At 33.2% G+C, this 18,842-nt stretch overlaps 6 protein-coding genes across 6 annotated transcripts; 2 read left to right on the top strand and 4 right to left on the bottom strand.

Moving 5' to 3' along the window:
* Nucleotides 1-802: 802 nt before the first annotated feature.
* PHYBLDRAFT_150933 (hypothetical protein) lies at nucleotides 803-1,561 on the bottom strand (the record flags this gene model as incomplete). Its single annotated transcript, XM_018432575.1, has 3 exons — nucleotides 803-1,017; nucleotides 1,106-1,221; nucleotides 1,293-1,561. The coding sequence occupies 3 exons, from the start codon at nucleotides 1,559-1,561 to the stop codon at nucleotides 803-805; spliced, it is 600 nt and encodes a 199-aa protein (XP_018285892.1).
* A 103-nt stretch (nucleotides 1,562-1,664) lies between these two features.
* PHYBLDRAFT_183389 (hypothetical protein) lies at nucleotides 1,665-3,353 on the top strand (the record flags this gene model as incomplete). Its single annotated transcript, XM_018438762.1, has 3 exons — nucleotides 1,665-1,679; nucleotides 1,839-2,201; nucleotides 2,314-3,353. The coding sequence occupies 3 exons, from the start codon at nucleotides 1,665-1,667 to the stop codon at nucleotides 2,992-2,994; spliced, it is 1,059 nt and encodes a 352-aa protein (XP_018285891.1). The 3' UTR covers nucleotides 2,995-3,353.
* A 1,087-nt stretch (nucleotides 3,354-4,440) lies between these two features.
* On the bottom strand, nucleotides 4,441-6,836 carry PHYBLDRAFT_117953 (hypothetical protein; the record flags this gene model as incomplete). Its single annotated transcript, XM_018428610.1, has 3 exons — nucleotides 4,441-4,983; nucleotides 5,052-6,521; nucleotides 6,591-6,836. The coding sequence occupies 3 exons, from the start codon at nucleotides 6,834-6,836 to the stop codon at nucleotides 4,441-4,443; spliced, it is 2,259 nt and encodes a 752-aa protein (XP_018285890.1).
* A 3,080-nt stretch (nucleotides 6,837-9,916) lies between these two features.
* On the bottom strand, nucleotides 9,917-11,111 carry PHYBLDRAFT_68216 (hypothetical protein; the record flags this gene model as incomplete). The annotated part of the gene is made up of 5 exons (XM_018441912.1): nucleotides 9,917-10,032; nucleotides 10,413-10,496; nucleotides 10,559-10,598; nucleotides 10,876-10,942; nucleotides 11,068-11,111. The coding sequence occupies 5 exons, from the start codon at nucleotides 11,109-11,111 to the stop codon at nucleotides 9,917-9,919; spliced, it is 351 nt and encodes a 116-aa protein (XP_018285889.1).
* Nucleotides 11,112-11,601: 490 nt separating this feature from the next.
* Nucleotides 11,602-12,740, bottom strand: PHYBLDRAFT_68215 (hypothetical protein; the record flags this gene model as incomplete). The annotated part of the gene is made up of 5 exons (XM_018441911.1): nucleotides 11,602-11,688; nucleotides 11,796-11,853; nucleotides 11,897-11,954; nucleotides 12,139-12,172; nucleotides 12,630-12,740. 5 exons carry the CDS (start codon nucleotides 12,738-12,740, stop codon nucleotides 11,602-11,604), a joined length of 348 nt encoding a protein of 115 aa, XP_018285888.1.
* Nucleotides 12,741-15,476: 2,736 nt separating this feature from the next.
* PHYBLDRAFT_23198 (hypothetical protein) lies at nucleotides 15,477-17,893 on the top strand (the record flags this gene model as incomplete). The annotated part of the gene is given in 4 exon segments (XM_018439799.1): nucleotides 15,477-15,722; nucleotides 15,795-16,349; nucleotides 16,362-17,264; nucleotides 17,351-17,893. The coding sequence occupies 4 exon segments, from the start codon at nucleotides 15,477-15,479 to the stop codon at nucleotides 17,891-17,893; spliced, it is 2,247 nt and encodes a 748-aa protein (XP_018285887.1).
* Between the last annotated feature and the right edge of the window lie 949 nt (nucleotides 17,894-18,842).

Here is an 18,842-nt window from a genome sequence, read left to right as displayed (position 1 = left end):
TGTATGTAAAAGAAAGTGGGAAGTTGAGTAACAACTAAAGTTTTTCAAGGGATGATAGATTCTTGATAAAATGATAATAATGGTCAAAATGACGACATTCGTACAAATATCACTCGTCTTAGTATACATTCTGTATTTATCCCATAAGAACTAAGGGCAATAAATACTCACTACCATAAAACTAGGAGCGTCATAATATCTGTGCTAAATAAATAAATAAAAAAAAAAGGCGCAAAATATAATTATTAGATCAAACCAAGTTTAGCCTCTTTTTGGTCTTGATAAAGTATGACAGCCGTTAAGATCTACAAAATAATATATAGTACTTTACTATGTGCACGTTTTTATATTTATAAAGAAAAAACCAAAAAAAAAAGTGATAAAAAAAAATTCATTTAATGTGAAATTCACCATAGAAACCATTGGTTCAAAAAAAAAACTTAAACTTCCATCAGTACATTGGAAGCCAGTAAAAAGAAGATATAAATAAAAAAAAAAGAAAAGGTTAAATTAAGTTTAATACAAATATATATATATATATATATATATAACAGTTGGCTTTTTATTGCGAAACTATAGCAGTAGTTTTTATTTAACAAATCTAAAGAATTAAAAGTGAACAGATATGAATTATTAATTAAACTTGGACTTTTTGTTGATACACTTCTTGATCTATGTAAATAAAGATACAAACAATAAATCTGCAGCAAAAGTAGAAGTAGAAATACAAATACGAGTGAAATATGTGATTCAATTGATATTAAATTAAATGTAGTGTCTAAATGGCTACAGACCACAGAGCTTATTTGGATCCACCATAAACATAATGACCCCAGGGGAAAGAGTTAAAGTGTGGAACGCCATGAGCAGTAGGAGGAGTATCAAATATACGCTCATAAAAATCAACATCCAAATGTCTACCAAACTTTTGTCCAACATCATGGAAAGTTCCTACAAGCTTAAAGTCAAAATTGGTGAACAGAGATACTGATGCCGAGTTTTCAGATGTGATGCTCGCTGTCAACAAAGAAGAAGGAGGATGAATACACGATTAGAAATATTTCCAAAAGGAGATATGGATATCTCTCTCTCTTTTTTTACTAACCAATAACACTGCGAAGTCCCATCTCTTTGGCTATCCGAATCATTTCATTAAGCATAACTCGGCCGAGACCTCGGCGATGATGATCCAAGTGAATATACAATGATATTTCAGTAGTTCTATATACAATTAAAATATATATATACAGTTTAATATTCTATAGGTTAATATACATATATATAGTACTTACAAGATGTAGGCTATCTTAGCTCTGAAGGCTCCGTATGAAGCATATGCAATTGCTTTATTGGTAGACTTTTCAACAGCTACGATAACAGGATATCCATTCTTTTTGGCATCATTGAACCAAGCTTCTCTATCTTCCAGGGGAACAGGATCGTATATAAATAGACTAGTTGAATTGCGAATGCGCTCATTGAAGATTTCCAGAATCTCGGGGAGATCTTCCTTAGTAGCTTCTCTAATGTAGTATGTGTCAAGAGGGTTGGGCTTGGACATTATCTAGTATGTTTCTAAAAAAGAAAAGGAAGGAAGAAAGAATAAAAGAGAGGAAGGGAAATAACACACCTAGTGATTTTGACAGGACACCGTTACATCTAGTATGACACAGAATCACGTGAGGAGATCAATTCATTCCGCACTCTATGTACCTGAGAATAAAGATAAGATAAAAGAATAATAGTAATAGTAGTAATAGCAATAGTAAAAGTAGCCATAATTCCCGCTCATTCACACCGATACCAACGTTTCTAAAGCCTTATTTTTAATGCGGCAGTTTACAAACAATGATCCTCGCATTACTGGTGAAGGAAATAGATCCCTGAGCCCTCATCATGTCAATCGCGGAGATCAGTTCAATCAAGTTTCCATGGAACCTGACATTTTAAGACAAGATGCCCAGACGGAGATATCTAATGAGAGACCGACAGTGATCAGTTTGGAGATTCATGAAAACAAGCTGGCTATCGTGGGAGCAATTATCCCATTCTCTGTTCTAGGTGTCTTGATCCGAATTGGTCTCCAGAGATTAGAAACTTACCCTGGTGCACCTGTATTTGGTTTGGTGTATGCTCAGTGGGTAGGATGCTTTATAATGGGTATTGCAGTTGAAAATAAGAATGCGATTCATAAATGGCAGGTGATAAATACAATACAGCGCAATGCAATACACTATGCATTTTTATTATTTCTTTATTATTATTTGTACATCAATTAATAATAGATATATCAATAGGTATTTGCCGCTCCAGATAGGTCTATCTTCTGGGCTTTGTGGATCGATTACTACATTTTCGTCATGGCAATTGGACATTTTCAAGGGATTTTCAAATTATTATTTCAATCCACACACAAGAGGATACAATATTCTGGATGCAATATCTCAATTGCTTGTAACAATGGCCATATCATTCAACGGATTTGTTTTTGGGCAGCATGCTGGGCACCTGGTTGAGTGGTTGGTGAAAAAGATAAGCCCAACAAAGGTATGCAAAGAAGAGATAAAGATCATACCCCGTGGATTTGCATTGGATTATCTGAGTGCCCCAGACTACAGTGTGATTGGGTTCGGTATTTTGTGCTGGCTGGGTGTTATTTTTGCAGCCATTTTCACACAAAAGCAAAAGGAATTAGCATTGGCCTGTGTATTTGCTCCTGTTGGGGCTCTTTTGCGCTGGTATTTGTCCTTTTATAATATATACAGAGCACAACGTTTTCCACTTGGTACGTTTATTGCAAACATATTCGGGACTGCTGTACTGGCTGCACTAGCTTTATCTCAATCCGGCCCTGTAATGACTTCTATATCTTGTACTGTTGTACAGGCACTTGCTGATGGCTTTTGTGGTAAGGAGTATAATACTTTTCAAATACAAAACGCTAAAATCAGTCTATTAGGATGTCTTACCACGATATCCACATTTATGGTATGAGTACATACACATCTAGCCAAAATATATAAGTGTCGACTAACACATAAATAATATGTCGCTATTTTTCTTTTTTAGGTTGAACTGAAAGGTCTTTCTCTACGCCGCAGTTATGTCTATGGTATTACTACTGTAGTCATAGCCCAGTGTTTGATGTTTATTATTCTTGGCCCTTATATTTGGACAAAGGGAGTTAACCAGATGTGTATTTAGTATTTAGTATTTAGTATTTATATATTTACATGTTATTCATAATCATAGAGCTTTTTGACAAGACCATTGTACATTTTAATATTTAGATATAATATGTTAGTAGAATATCCCAACAAATAAACACTATCTTCATCTTTACAATTATAATTATTCAATTCTTATCCTTCTTATTGTATGGCCTCCCACACATTACAACTAAATGCATCCGCTACAACTAGTAAGCTGCGATAGTCGTCTTTAATAAAATTGGATCTTCACAAATCACAATTTTGAATATATCAAGCTTTAAATGTAATTGATAAAGTAATACAGAAATGTAGGGTTACTAATGTTTTTCTTGTATGCAAAAAAAAGAAGAATAAGAAAAAGAGCCAGACAAAAGAGCAAAAAGATGAAGGAAAGTATATTCTTTTAAAAAAGAATAAAGGAAAGCCCTTATTTACATTACGAATTAATTTCTGAAAACGTCTTAATCAGTTAATGTCCTCGATAAACCGAGCACCAATATATATATAAAGCTCTCCAAGCATATCGTTATCAGTAAATCCAATGAATTTCTGTAGAGTTTGAGTATAATGATCAAAATTTCCTGAAATCTGTTTTTTTAATAATAAGAGAGTTCAAGATGAATAAAATTCATACTCACACACAGAAGAATAAAAGACTCTATATATTCTGAAACAGGGAAGGTTTGACATTTAAAGAGAATAATAGTAAGAAAGCAAATTAGTCATATGGTTGTTACAACAACGATTTATTGACATGAACTAGACTCATGTGAAAAATAGCTGTATTGTAAACAACATGAAGCGCATATATCAATGCGTACAATAATACATTATTGAGGCCAAGTAATGCTTTCCTACAATATCTGATATATTAGCTACCTACCAGAGTTTACTACAGCTATTTATTGTAAAAGGCAAACCATCCGAGACAAGTGTATATCATACTAAAGTGTATTATGTTGGAGTAAGCCATAAAATAAGAAAAATATACTTTTTTATTTCATTTTATTTATTTATTAAGTAGGTCCCTTTCGATTAAACCATTAGCCTAGTTATTATACTCAACAAGGGTAGTATAAAGGAGTCAAAAGATTAATTATTATTATAGTAGTAAAATAATTCAATAAAAAAGTAACAAAAATAGAGTATCAATATACTTCTTTAGTAAGAAGTGATGATAAATAATAGTAATTGAATATTAATATAAACACGAGTGTAAAGATAAGGTTTACTCGCAATCAGCACAACAGTAGTCATAGTAAGGGATATCCATATTGTTACCAGCCCAACTAGGGAAAGGTCTCTCAATACCATCAGCACCACCGAAAACACTCATGGCCAGAATGAACGACATGAGAGAGGTTCCAGAATCCAAAGCAGCAGACATCAAGTAATTGTGCTTAGCATACCAGTTGCTATAACGACGCTTGACATACAGCTGACTGACAATAATGATGATAAATGACACGGTAATCCACGATGAACTTGAACCAGGAAGAGTACAGAGACCCACTAGAATCATGGGTGTATTGACATAATTAAAGCCAACCTTGGGATAAAATTTGTGGAGAATCCAGAAAGGAACAGGGAGAGCAAATCCAACAATGAATGCCCACAAGAAGAAGTTATAAGTAGTACCAGGACCAAACATGAACATAGGGCCGATGGCACCCCAAGTAATAGCAGCAGAGTTCATGCTCTGGAAGCCAGAACCACTCCAGATGTTGCCATTAGGATCCAAAAGCTCTTCTCTCTTGGAGTTAATAACTGACTATTTGATTGTTATTGTTAGAAACCAAAAACCAAAAAAGTTATCAAATTTGTTTTTTTTTAACTTACGTTGTTGACAATATAGTTGAAGATGCAACCAACGACAGTACCAATTATCTGGCCAAGAAAATTCATTCTTGGGGGGACCTTGAGGTAGTGTCCAATCTTAAGGTCGCGTGCCATATAGCCAGCCTGGACCATAGTGTTGTACCCGAGAGTCTTGAAGTACATGTTAGCAACCGCGTTACCGGGAAGAATAAAACCGCAAATCATCTCAGCGACGACGTTAAGACCGAAGCCGCTGCCAGTAATAGCGGTAATCATATTCAATGGGAGGGACAAGATAGTAGATAAGAGGATGGCAAGCAAGAAACCCCACCATGGGAGCTGACTCTTGTTAGCATAACCGATTCCAATGTTGAGTCCAATTCCACAAACAAAAATAGCGTAGTACCACCAAGAAGGAACTTCCTTGTAGGCAGACATAAGACGGTTATGAATATCTTCTTCTTTGGAACTCTTGCGTTTAAAGATGGCAAGGGAAATTCGCTTAATATCAGGACCATAGAATAGAGCAACGTGAGAGATCATAGCTGTCACACCAAGGTTGATAAAAATATACTGGATAGCGTACATGGCACCAAAATTAGGACGCCCAATTTCTTCAAGCGCAGTGTGGTTAATGTTGTTATGGTCATCGAGAACAAGTTTCTGAGGGTAGGAAATGGCCTCACGAGTCTCAAGATCTAACTTGAACAAACCATTGGACAAGAAGGGGAAACTCTTGGCATACCAAACATCGTAGTAGTAAACAAGAGGAGCCAGTATCCATAGAATAAGGACACCAACGTAGATGTTGCCCTGAACATACAGAGGATATACTAAAGGAGCAAAGTATGACAGGTTTGACCAGTCAAGACTGATGGAGCCAATACCAAGGCCTTCGTTGGTTTGTACACCGCCAAAGATACGTTGGACCCAAACACTATTACGCTTTGCAAGACAGACAACCGAGAAACCACTGAGGAGAGGAAACATGTACTGGGGAACAATTTCCCAGACAAAGATGCCAAAGAAGATGACAAAAAAGAACTTCACCAGGATTTTGTTCTCCCTACCAGATGTATTGAAGGATTTGAGGAAAGAGATGGTGGGAAGACTGGAGGGCCAGATCATCTGAGAGGGATAGACAAGGAAAGGACGAAGCTGACCAGCGATACCGTAACCAATAAGCTGAGTAGCAAACAGCAAAAAAATACCACCGGCTGCACTGGGGTAATCGGTATAGTAAAGTTGCTGAGCACCGAGAATGTTGGTACCATAGGCAGATGCGTTTGCGGTTGAGGAAATCAAGTAAATAAATGTGTGTTCTTTGACGTTGAAGGGACCAGGATTGAGAATAGTGCCGGTTTTGAATATATGAGTTGAGCCGATACAGAAAAGATAGGCAATAATAAGTAGGAACACATCAGAAAGAATGACAGTAACTGGTTTAAACTGCATCAACTGGTTAACTGAAGAACCAAGACAAGCGAGTAACTAATAAAAAGATGAATTTTATTAAGATGAGTTCCTTTTTAGGTGCATAAACTATGTATATATACTTACAATACCAACTACTAGGGCACGAACAGTTAAAATCCTGATGGTTGGATCGTCTTCAGTACTGGCGATTTCGTTGACAATTGCAAGATCATCTTCGTCGTTCTCGTAGGTAATAAAATTTGAATTGTTGGTATTTCTTGGAGTCTCCTCAAAAGATGCGATAGCTGCCTTCTCCTCAAGGAATTCCTCTTTTTTTTCAAAGCTGGGAGTCTCGGAAAATACCTCTCGCTTTGTGAGGGTTGTCTCCATTTTGGGGTATTAGGTTTATAGATTAAGAATTGAAATAATTGTGATTCTGCCAACAACTAAGCCAAAAGTGAGAAAGAAGTAATTAATTAATAAAAGGATGATAATCGCAAGGAAGATGATTAAAAAGGATATTGAGAGCCAAGGCTTTTTATATGAATCCCATTTTTCTGTAAAATTGGATGACAGCCTATATTTTTTATAAATATCAGCTCAATATACCTACTTATCCTTTTGTTTAACCAAACTATAATACAATACAGAATGCATACAATTCAATCAATGAAATCGTGTTTCTTGCTACACAAACGCACTCTCAAAAAATATATGTACAAATATATATATAAAGTAAAGAAAAGTTGTGATTTTCTTCTTTCTTATCAGCTGGTATTTTCGCATTATTTTTTAGTTACCGTATCACTTGTTGTTGTTTTTTTTTGGTACTCTACCCAGGTTAAAAAATATTGACTATAATTAAATCTTATTAAATATCAGAATTGGTATTTTCTCTTCAACAATTCAAAAGAAGTATTCGTACTTGAGTCAGCCTTTACTTTGGTCAAATATCTTGCCTTGGTTTATTGGGTATAATATCACATTTAACAGTTATTCTACCTACAATTAATATATACTTTATTTCTTTATTACTATTGGCACCTTTAACTTAAGGATCAAATATTAGTCGTATCTAAATCAGCTATCAAATAGTTTTTCTTTTTTTTTTAAAAAAAAATTATTATCGTAGTTTAAATTACCAGTCAATCTGCAAAAAAAAAAGAAGAGTATTACCAATAGCTTAAATATAGTTCTGTCCCATCCGCACAAAAGTTGTACAGATACATAGAGTGATCATTGATTGTGCACCGCCACAGTGTACAGACAAAAGAAAGTTCACAAGCTAAAGGATTTGAACATGGTACCAATCAAGATTGTTGAGACATACCCAATGACAAGAAGGTTTGCCCACATATTCCACTACTACCATTTTTTATTCTTTTTGTAATTCTTGGCTTGGGATGAAAACTCTGGATATTTGAATATTTGAATATTTAACAGAAGAAGAGTGTTTACTTTAGTTTATTTGAATTACTAAAACTGGTTCGGTTCTGGATGGGTTACAACAATGTCTTGGCTCATAATAGAGGCACAATTTATGAAAATAAGGAGCTGATAATAAACGAATGACCTACTATGTACAAAATAAGCATCAGAATATAGAATTAATTCTTTTGAGAGCAAGAAAGGCCTGATGTTCTATTACTCCTCCTTTACAAAGACAATATGATTTGATGTACGCGATAGGAATAAATCGTCTAATTTGACAGTAGAGTTTTTCTGTACTTGAACAGTTTCACTTTCTGCGACTCTTGAGTAGCTCAAATGGAGAATTTAGACTATCGAGCCCGTTTGGAGTTAGAGATAAACAATTCCCTTCTTTCTGAAGTTAAAATAAATATGATTCTTGTGCTGATATGTTTGCTAAAATAAATCAACTTTATTAAGATTTCTGCTATTGTTTTTTATTAAGCTGATATTGAATGAAGCAAATTTACTTCAAAGTGGACGTAAATTCACATAGTAATTGTATATTAAATCGATTAATAAACACATGTACATAGTCTTTAATATTATCGAAATTTATCTGGCTCTTACCAATTCCAAGTATTCTGCTTAAATATTCGACACTAAGCTAGTCTGTGCTGATTATTCATTTTAATTGCATTAAAAATGAATATATTCGCTATACGCTTTGATTATTGTGATTGATTTTATTTCATCTTTTGCGGAGATCAGTCTTTTAGCCTTTAATGTTATTCGTTATCATAGGTTGTAAGAAATGTTAATAAAATATAAAAACAAGTTTCCGTAAAATACTCATGTGCCTGGATCAAGGCAAAACTTTCTTTTTTTAGAGAGAATACTTGTTCCCGTGTCATATATTTTCGTTCGTGTTTCCTAGATAGGACAGAAAATTTGATTTATCTTTTTCTTTTGTATTTTACTATAGAAATAAATCTATTTTATCCCTAATTCCCGGTAGAAATAACTTGTTAAAAGTGAGCTTCAACTACATCTACAGATCCTACAGATACAAAACATGAATATATTTAGACATATATTCCCTTTTGGGCTAGTAGGCCTCTTATCTCTTCCTTTCAGCTATTTTAGTTTGCTTTCGAAAGAGTATTAACTGCTCTGTGAGCCTGTTTTTGGTGTATATATGTATTGATATTTTCAGTAATATATTGTATATGTGTCTCTTATAAAACCCTTCTTGTTTTATTGGATTCAGCTTCGCGCACATTATTCAAAATAGGCATATTTTTTTTGTTTCTTAGAGAAATGTCTCAGGTAGTACCTAATCTTTAGAATCAAGCGTGTATTTCCCAGACTCTTGAATAATCTTAAATCTATTCTGTAGCATGACTTTGTCTTACATCAATTTATTTACTGTGGAATCAAAAAGCGTTAGCATCGCGTTATGCTTATATAAATTGTATAAATTATAAATAACGCGTAAAATATAAAGAATGTAGACTTATGTACCTAGAGGTACGCAAGGTACCAGCAACAAAGAAAGTCACGGGTAACTATTTTGTGAATTCTACTATTCTTTTGTAGCATACGTTACCAATAAATAAAGAAGATGTCTAGCTCTTAATACTTTGCGACAATTAATCTATAAGTATAATTATAATTTAATATTAATATCAATATTTTACTCAATACAGCTTATTATTTCTATGCACATGTTAAAGTTTTCTTGATATTATCTGTATTTTTATATATTGGCTTATAAGTCTAATGGCAGTTGAATCCCTACCTTGCATATGTTATTAACGTGTATAATTAACCGTGTGACCCTCATTTATTTTATAAATATTAATAAATTAATTACTGTACAGACCACTCTGTGCCATTCATAATTGCTTTCCGTTATATTTTATTATACCTTTTTTCTATTCATTTGTTTGTCTATTTATTTATTTATTTATAAGGGATAAAGTAAAAAAACAAACAAAAACAATATCTACGGAAAAAATGATTGAATGACTCCATTTTTTAAAATAAAATAAAAATCTTTACTGATACACGGCTCTTAGAGTATGCTCTTTTGTAACCACAGAGAAGCTTTCCGATAGTTTTGTGATATATATACTTGTTTTCAAAATAGTAAATTGTTTCCTATTTGTAATATCTGTAATATAAAGGTATTTTTAAATATTTCTTTTTAAAAAAAAACACCCGGCTTTACTTATATTTTTCTTCTGTATATCTTTACAACAGCAGCTTCTTCTCTTAATACAGATGCTTTATGAGTTTGGTACCAAGTAAGAGCAAAAATAATTTATGTAAAGAAGAAAAAGAAGAAGAAAAAGAATAATAAAAAGATATTATATTATACGTGTATTTTTTTTAGGAGATATAAAAAAAGTAAATAAATATACTTGACTATGTTTTTGTGCTATGTTTTGCTTGTAAATCACAGTATAATACAGCTGACTAGTTGGAAAGTGCGGGTATATGTTTTAAGAAGCCTATGGGAACAGTGGGTAAGGTCGGTTGTAACAAATTTACCTATATTTCCGAAGTTTAGAAATATAGAGGCATTTTGAATGCACAATATGCCAAAAGTAACCCCAAGTTTATCGCGATAATGTGCTTTTGGGTAAATACAATAAAATAAGGCGTACTTGTAATATATTATCTCGTCTTTTGCTTACACAGACAGGGAATCCGAATCTGCTGATGGACCTTTATTTTCTTTAAAATAAATGTATTCATGTATTTATATATGAATCGAGTTGATATTTTATATTATAATTGCTACAATCTAGCTGAGTAGGCTTTTTTTCGATTCGAATTTAAGTATATAGTCAATCTTCATTTAATTTATACTTCTGAATTTCACTAATACTATAAAGAATGACTAGAAGGCTGGAATATGGTTGAATATTAGAATAAAGAAGAAATACACAATTTGGTTCACGGTCAGCAAGACTTATCAAGGGTTATGAGTAAGTAGATATACTTGATTTACCTTATATACATTTTGACAGGAAAAATACGAATATACTACAGAAGGATTATCTTTAAGGCTGAAAATACTATATAGATCTATATCAAATCATGCTTAGATTACAAGTAGCTGATACATCATAATACGTCTTTTTTATTTTATTTTATTTTATTTTATTCGCAAGGACAAACTATAGCTATAATATTCCTGTACGTGTATACCTTGACGGAGTATTTTCTTGCCAAGTCAAAAGTCATCCCGTTTTTATGCTAAGTGAAATAAAAATAAGTGTATTGAGAATGTCATGTAACAATAATCCAAATGATTTTCCTTTTATGGGCCCATGTCAAAAGCTAATTTTTCGATAAAATTGACAATCAATCCTTTGTACCCATGGAGATAAAAAAGAAAAGCGTACACGCCCAAAATACAGTGTAACAATAATCCGATTTTTTCTCTTTTTGGTTAGATTCTATGAATGAAAAAGAGAGAAAAAAATAGAAAAAAAAACTTACAACAAACTCAATTTTCCTTTTTTGTAATAAGCATTTATCTAAAGACTTTATCATTTTTGTTCAGCATAAAAAACACATAATTCATGTTGCCTAAACTTTTTTTTGTGAGAATGAGATTTATGCTAACTACTGTTACACGGACCACTGTGGAACTTCTATAATGTTTATTTATATGCTAATACTATATTATATTATATATTCTATATACTCTATACTTTATATATTTTATAGGTTATTCATGTGGTGATCCAGACACTCGGATGTTGGATTTATCACATATAAGAACATATTCATATTGGGATAGCGTAGTAGCTATCATCTTGTCAGTATAAAATATATATAAACGATTAAGTAATCAGCCCAATAATTATTACAGTTAGTACTGTAGATAATATCTTAAAGATTGTTAAGATAATTATATCATACTGCCGGGTAAACTGTGTCAGATCGATATGGAGCTAATTTAGTAGGAAGTCCTAAAGCTCTAGTATAAAAGAGAAAAGAATAGCTAAGAGCTAAAGAAGTACGATTTATGACTTGATGTCATAATTGTAACACCGACACTAGTTAAGCAGTAAATACACTCTAATAACCAAATATAGTAAAGGAAGAAAGCCTTAAGAAACTAAGACGTAATGACAAGAGCAGATTGTGTTTTCTTATAAAAAGGGACACTTTTTATTTATGAATAAAGACAACTTATATACAGTCTCAAAGTATTTCTATACGTTTCTATTATCAAATATTTTATTTTTCTATTGTTTCGTACCTGAAATACCACAATTCATCATAAAGTAGTTAGCCTTTACGATTTAAATATATATCTATATGTCAGTTTTTTTTGTATACCTATTTCTTTGGTATTATGCATTAAAGATTCTGTATTTAGAAATTGGATGAGATTGAGCTAGTTCAGCTTTGAACCTTCTGATATTTGAAGTAACAATAACAGTCATGCAATCGAGTATAAATACAACATCACAATAAATTGCACATTATGTAACTTGTGATAAAAAGGCCACTAAATACTCAACCTTCATTCTTCTATTTTATTTATTTATTTCACCAAAGCAGAGATACAATAAAATAAATTAATAAATATAACTTAATAATATACTCTTCTTTTAACAGGTTCGCAGGGGTTTAAATGTATTAACCGCCGCTTTAACATAATATCTATGTAAAGTGTAATGAGTATCATGACCTTAACGGTAGAATACGTACAGCAATTATAGAGCTCTACAACATATACATATTTACTCCAAGTAAAACACGCTTTATACCAGTAAACATAAAAGATATTGCCAATGAGAGATCTAGGAGTGTAGATATACCTCTATTAGTTCGAAGTACAGTCGAGCAATTCTGCATGTTTAAATTTTCTCTACTGTTTTGTAGGATTCTTTTTGACAGTCTAAAAATAATATTTTCGGTGAGAGAACTGGTACACTAAACTATGAAAAAAGAAAAGGCAGGGGAGAGGAGTGGCTCTAGACGTTTTTGAGCGGGTCTGTATAAAAGCGTCTTTTATGTTCCACTCCAAACCTTTTAAGCCAACATTGAATTAGTATCAGTTAGACACGTTAGTATTATGAGATGCGTTATGATATTTCTGGTAACTAGAATAGTTAACGTAAACATAAAGTGGGTAGCTAAAGCTCTTAATGAATATATACCAAACTCTTTTACATACTTTTGAATATTAATTTCACTATAAATGCCACCAAACAATTAAAGCATAACCGATTTTTCACTTATTTGTATACTTGAAACAGTGGAGTAAGATATGTTTCTTTTTTCCTAAAAAAAAGATGACAGCCTTGATTTATTTATTATAAGCATAAATATCTAAATATTTGTTTTAGATCTTTAAATTATTGTGCCAAGTTCGATGCCTAGAAGGATACTCATTAGAAGAAGAAGAAATAGAGACGGATAGTAAGCTAGATATTGGCGTACATTTATATTTACGCGAGGTTCTGTTCACCATAATTTCTGATAAACTTCTCCCACGACTCTGCCCTAAATTTGAAAAATATGTCTTCCAGAGCTTAAAGTACAATGAAAACTTTCTTTATTTCTATATTAGCTATAAGGGTGAGATAGTATTTTATCGATCTAAATAGCTTTGCTCTTTCGGTTGATTATATTATTTTCAATAGAGCCAGTCGTCTGTTTTCATTATTATTGAAGAGGAAAAGAATTATTTGTATCTATTAGTATAAAATTATTGACCACAATTTGACTAATATTTATCCTATCTTTGTAAATCCTAACAATTATGTCCTTTTGGAAAGATAAAGATGTGTTGTAATAGTCACGCATGACACTTTTTTTTGCATTTAAGTAATGACGACGAAGCCTTTAATTGAATATATTGGTTTGGTATAAGTAGAAGGTAGAAAATAAAGATAAAAGAAAAAGATATAGCCGCTTTTGAACGAAAAATATTTTAAAAATGAGTCGCTAAACATTTTTGATAAAATTGCAAAGTTCTAGAGTCTGTATAGGAACAGCTTCTGTCAATTATAAAAATATACTAGAAACTGAAAACAGGCGCATAAAAGAATAAAAAATAGAGTAAAATAATAGCGTGGAACGATTCAAGTATAACAGCATAATTCCTTTTATCTGTATAGTTTACACCTTTATTAGTAATAAATAAATAAATAAAAGGTTTCTCATACCTCTATGAAGATGCAGTAGCAAAGGGGTCTTCTTAATGGCATAACAGCCAAGTCTTGATAATTTACTTTACACGAGGCATAAATTTTATAGGAAGTTTAAGCCTATCTACTGATACACAAAACACACGATGTAAACCAACCAACATCGTAGAACAACTAATTTATGCGAGAATATTCATTTGGTATAATATATACAAATATATACACATAATTTTTTGTATAACAATAATTTATGTACTACTTTTGGAAATTATGTTTTCATTATAGACTAATATTGCGTTTGAATAATGTGAACAGGATAGATCACAAAATCGTATCTGATTTTAACTAAAGCATAAATAAATAAAAGTAGATCGAATCGACTGAATAGAATAATCTTCTCATGTCAAATATTAGACGTAAAGAAACGTATTTCTATTCAGATCTGCCGTTATAAGTCAAGAGAAGGGATCTAGGTAGTAATGAGTTTTACAATGTTCAAAATTCAAACTATATATTGTATTTTAAATGGCCTTGATTGGTACCATCTTCTATTCTATTGACCGTGTGCACATTTATATTCGTACCCTGAGGTCAAGTACAATCAATTTTTATTCGATATATCTGGGAAACTTTCTTGTGGATATGACAAACTGTATTTTTTGCTACTAAATTTCTTATATAGACCGACTTTTAATATATACTTGGGTGATATGTTTCTTTATTAGTCAAGATTTTTAAATCTGATAAGATATCTGGTCTAGGAATATCAAAGCTACTGGATCAATAAATAAGTATGTAAATACTTAAAAATCAACAAGAATATTAAGTTTAGACCTGTTAAGGATTAAATGAGATATTGAACCAAATAAAGTGAAATTATAATTTATACCAAAATACCACTTGGTTAAAGTGTATATCCTTCTTTAGAGTTAAAAAAGAAGGTACTACTAGAGTCTGTTCCACTATTTTCGCAGACTATAAGAAATAAATTACCCATTTTTGTCACTATTTACTCAAATAAGAATAAGTAGAATGAGAACAAATAAACCAAAAAATCTATCCGCTGCCAAGCAAAGACATAAACAATATTTTTTATATTTATTTTATAGACATACAGCCTATATTTTATTTTAAAAGACCATCGTGTACCATTGTTTAGTAGAGAATAAGATTTCTATTGGCTACGCTATATAATTATAGCATCCTACCGTTGCTATGAGGTTTGAAAGAAGTTTAGGTAGATCGAGAACTATTTGTCAAACAATATACCTTCCTCTAGTTTTACTAAAAAAATATATTCTTATAAAAAGCCTCGATCATTGGTATCTTTTGTCATCATCTTCCTGGCGATTATCATTTCTTTTATTTATTTATTTATTTTTTATTAAGAGCATCATAATTCACCGCCCACTCTTAGTTTACAAGCCTAATACATCGAATGGAAACAACCCTCACAAAACGGGAGGTAGTTTCTGAAACTGCTAGTTTTGAAAAATCAGAAAGATACCTTGACGAAAAAGCAGAGAACGAATTATTTGAGGATAGCCATACAGGCCCTACAGATATAAGGGACATCGATTATGAAAACAACGATCTTGATCTTAAAATTGTTAACCAGATTGCAAGCATTGAAGATGATCCGACAATCAAGGTCTTAACCATTCGTTCTGTAGTAGTTGGCGTTGTAAGTAAATGCAATTTATGTCCTAAAAAAACTCCCATGTCTTTTTTTAATAATATTTATATGTTTTCTTAGTTACTTGGATGTCTTGGTGCCTCAGTTTACCAGCTGATGTTGTTCAAGCCAGTTCCTGTTATCCTTTCTGATATGTTTATGTTGATACTCGCCTACCTCATATGTCATGGCTCAACCCGTGTATTTAAATCCGGAACTCTTCTTAACCCTGGTCCTTTCAACATTAAGGAACACACCTTTATCTACTTCATTATTGCAACCGCAAACACATCTGCATATGGCACTTACGTTCTCGGTGCCCAACAGCTTTACTATACTGAATCCCCCAGTGCAGCTGGTGGAATTTTTCTGCTGTTTGCTACTCAGATTGTCGGTTACGGTATCGCCGGTCAGCTTCGTCCTTTCCTTGTCTATCCCTCTCAGATGATCTGGCCTACCAGTCTTCCAACCGTTTCTTTTCTCAAGACGTTTAATACACCCGGAAATGAAAACAAAACTCTCATCAGGTTCTTCTTTATAATCTTCTTTGGTATCTTTGTCTGGGAGATTGTTCCTCAGTACATGTTCCCCCTCCTCGGTGGTGTTTCTATTGTTTGTCTTGCCAAGCGTGATAGTGTTTGGGTTTAGCGTATATTTGGCGGTGTACAAACCAACGAAGGCCTTGGTATTGCCTCTCTTAGTTTTGACTGGTCTTATCTGTCCTCTTTGTCTCCTTTTGTGCTCCCTCTGTTCATTCAGTTTAATATCTATGCCGGTATTGTGGTTCTGTGGATATTGTTCCCTCTTGTTTATTACTACGATGTATGGTATGCTAAAAGCTTTCCCTTCTTGGCTAATGGTCTGTACAAATTGGATCCTGAAACCCGTGTGGCCATTCAGTACCCCCAGAGCCTTGTTATTGATGAGCACAACAATATTAATCTCACTGCTCTGGCAGAGGTTGGCCGTCCGTACTTTGGTACTACATATGCTCTCCAGTATATTTTCATAAACTTCGGAGTCACAGCCATGATATCTCACGTTGCCCTATTCAATGGAGCTGAAATTAAGCGGATTGCCCTTTCCATCTTTAAACACAGAAAATTTAGAGAAGATGATATTCACAACCGTCTCATGGCCGCCTACAAGGAAGTTCCTGCTTGGTGGTACTACGCCATCTTTGTTCTAGGTATTGGACTCAACATTGGCATCGGTTATGCCAACAAGAGTGCACTTCCATGGTGGGGTTTTTTGTTTGCCATTCTCTTGTCTACTGTCCTATCTCTCCCCCTGAATATGATTACTGCCATTGCTGGCACTGGTTTTGGCCTCAACGTCGTCGCTGAGATGATATGTGGTTTCATACTTCCTGGTAACGCAGTTGCTAATATGTACTTCAAGACTCTCGGTTACAACACTATGAACCAGGCTGGCGCCATGGCAGCCGATCTTAAGATTGGTCACTATCTCAAGGTTCCTCCAAGACTCACTTTCCTCGCTCAAATGATTGGTACAGTTGTTGGCTGTGTATTCAATTACATTATCAATTACGTAAGTAAGACCATAATAGCGAATCAAATTCAATATATCTATATGTTGGTCTCTAACAAAAACAACAACAAAAATTAATCCAATAGACCATCATCAATTCCAAGAGGGACCAGCTTTTGGATGTTAACGGAAACATCTGGAGTGGCGCTAGGCCTCAAAGCATGAACTCTGCTGCCATTACTTGGGGTGCCATTGGTCCCATGGTCATGTTTGGTCCTGATACCGATTATTACTTTTTCTTGTGGGCCTTCGTTGTTGGATTTGCTCTCCCTGTTCCTTTCTGGATCCTCCACAAATTTTATCCCAAAGTCGGTTTTAACCTTGTTAACATACCCCTGTTCTTGTATGGCTTATGTATTCTCCCTGGTTCAAATTCATCGTGGATTACCGTGTCATTTATCATCACTCTTGTTAGTCAGCTTTTTATCAAGCGTCGTTATAGCAAGTGGTACGCTAAGCACAATTACTTGATGTCTGCTGCTTTGGATTCTGGAACCTCTCTCATGTCGTTTATTCTGGCCATGACCGTTTTCGGTGGCGGTGACGGTATCAATAGGCCTTTCCCTACCTGGGCTGGTAACAATGAGGATATCCCTTACTATGACTACTGTTGTGCTGACTGCGAGTAAACCTTATATCTATATTTGTGCTTATATGTCTACTTAATTACTATCATTTATCATCCCTTCTTACTAAAGCAGTATATTGATACTCGATTTGTTATTAAGTTATTTTACTACTATAATAATAATTAATTTCTTGACTCATTTCTACTACCATTATTAAGTATAATTACTTGGGTAGTAGCTTAATAAAGAGAGATTTACTTAATAAATAAATAAAATGAAGTAAGAAGATATCGTTTTCTTACTTTATGGATTATTCCAACATAATACAATTTAGTATGATTTCTAAATGTCTTTGTTGTTTTGTCTTTTACAATGGATATCTGACATACTCTGGTAGGCAGCTACTATATCAAATTATGTAGTGGATCATTGCTTGGTCTTAACAATGCATTGTTGTTGTAACAATCATATGGCTAATTTCTTGCCTTTTTTTTATATCAATGCAGAGCTTTATCTTTATTTTTTTATTCTTCTGCTTATTGCTTTTTCCCATTTTGCTAAAAAAAAGCATCATCTAATAATCTGACAAAACAACCTGGCTATATTTATATCGAAGGATCCAAGGGCTATGCATGTATTTTTTTTGGGCTCAAACAATATGTATAAATATTAAAACACATCTTTATAGAGATAGTTGTTAAGTGCTAGTTGCTACACATGCTTTGTGAATCAAAATCAAGGAGAATTTTATTGTAAATGATTTTCTATTAGTCCCAGTTATTGAGGAAAAATTGGCTAGTCTTATGCTTTATGTACATACTAAACATTTATAAGAAATTCATTTCATATGAGCTGCTCTAGAATAATGACTTTCTTGGAAAATCAATTTATTCAACAAAAGAAATATATTCTTCAGTTGGTCCGCTGAGACACATCATAGCATATTTTGTTGAAATGTTGAAATATGAGTTAATTCCGGGGATGCGTGAAGATGATATTAAGTTCTCAA

This window comes from Phycomyces blakesleeanus, assembly GCF_001638985.1.
Source record: "Phycomyces blakesleeanus NRRL 1555(-) unplaced genomic scaffold PHYBLscaffold_27, whole genome shotgun sequence".
Taxonomy (NCBI): Eukaryota; Fungi; Mucoromycota; class Mucoromycetes; order Mucorales; family Phycomycetaceae; genus Phycomyces; species Phycomyces blakesleeanus.
This window is presented reverse-complemented; position numbering and strand designations above follow the sequence as displayed.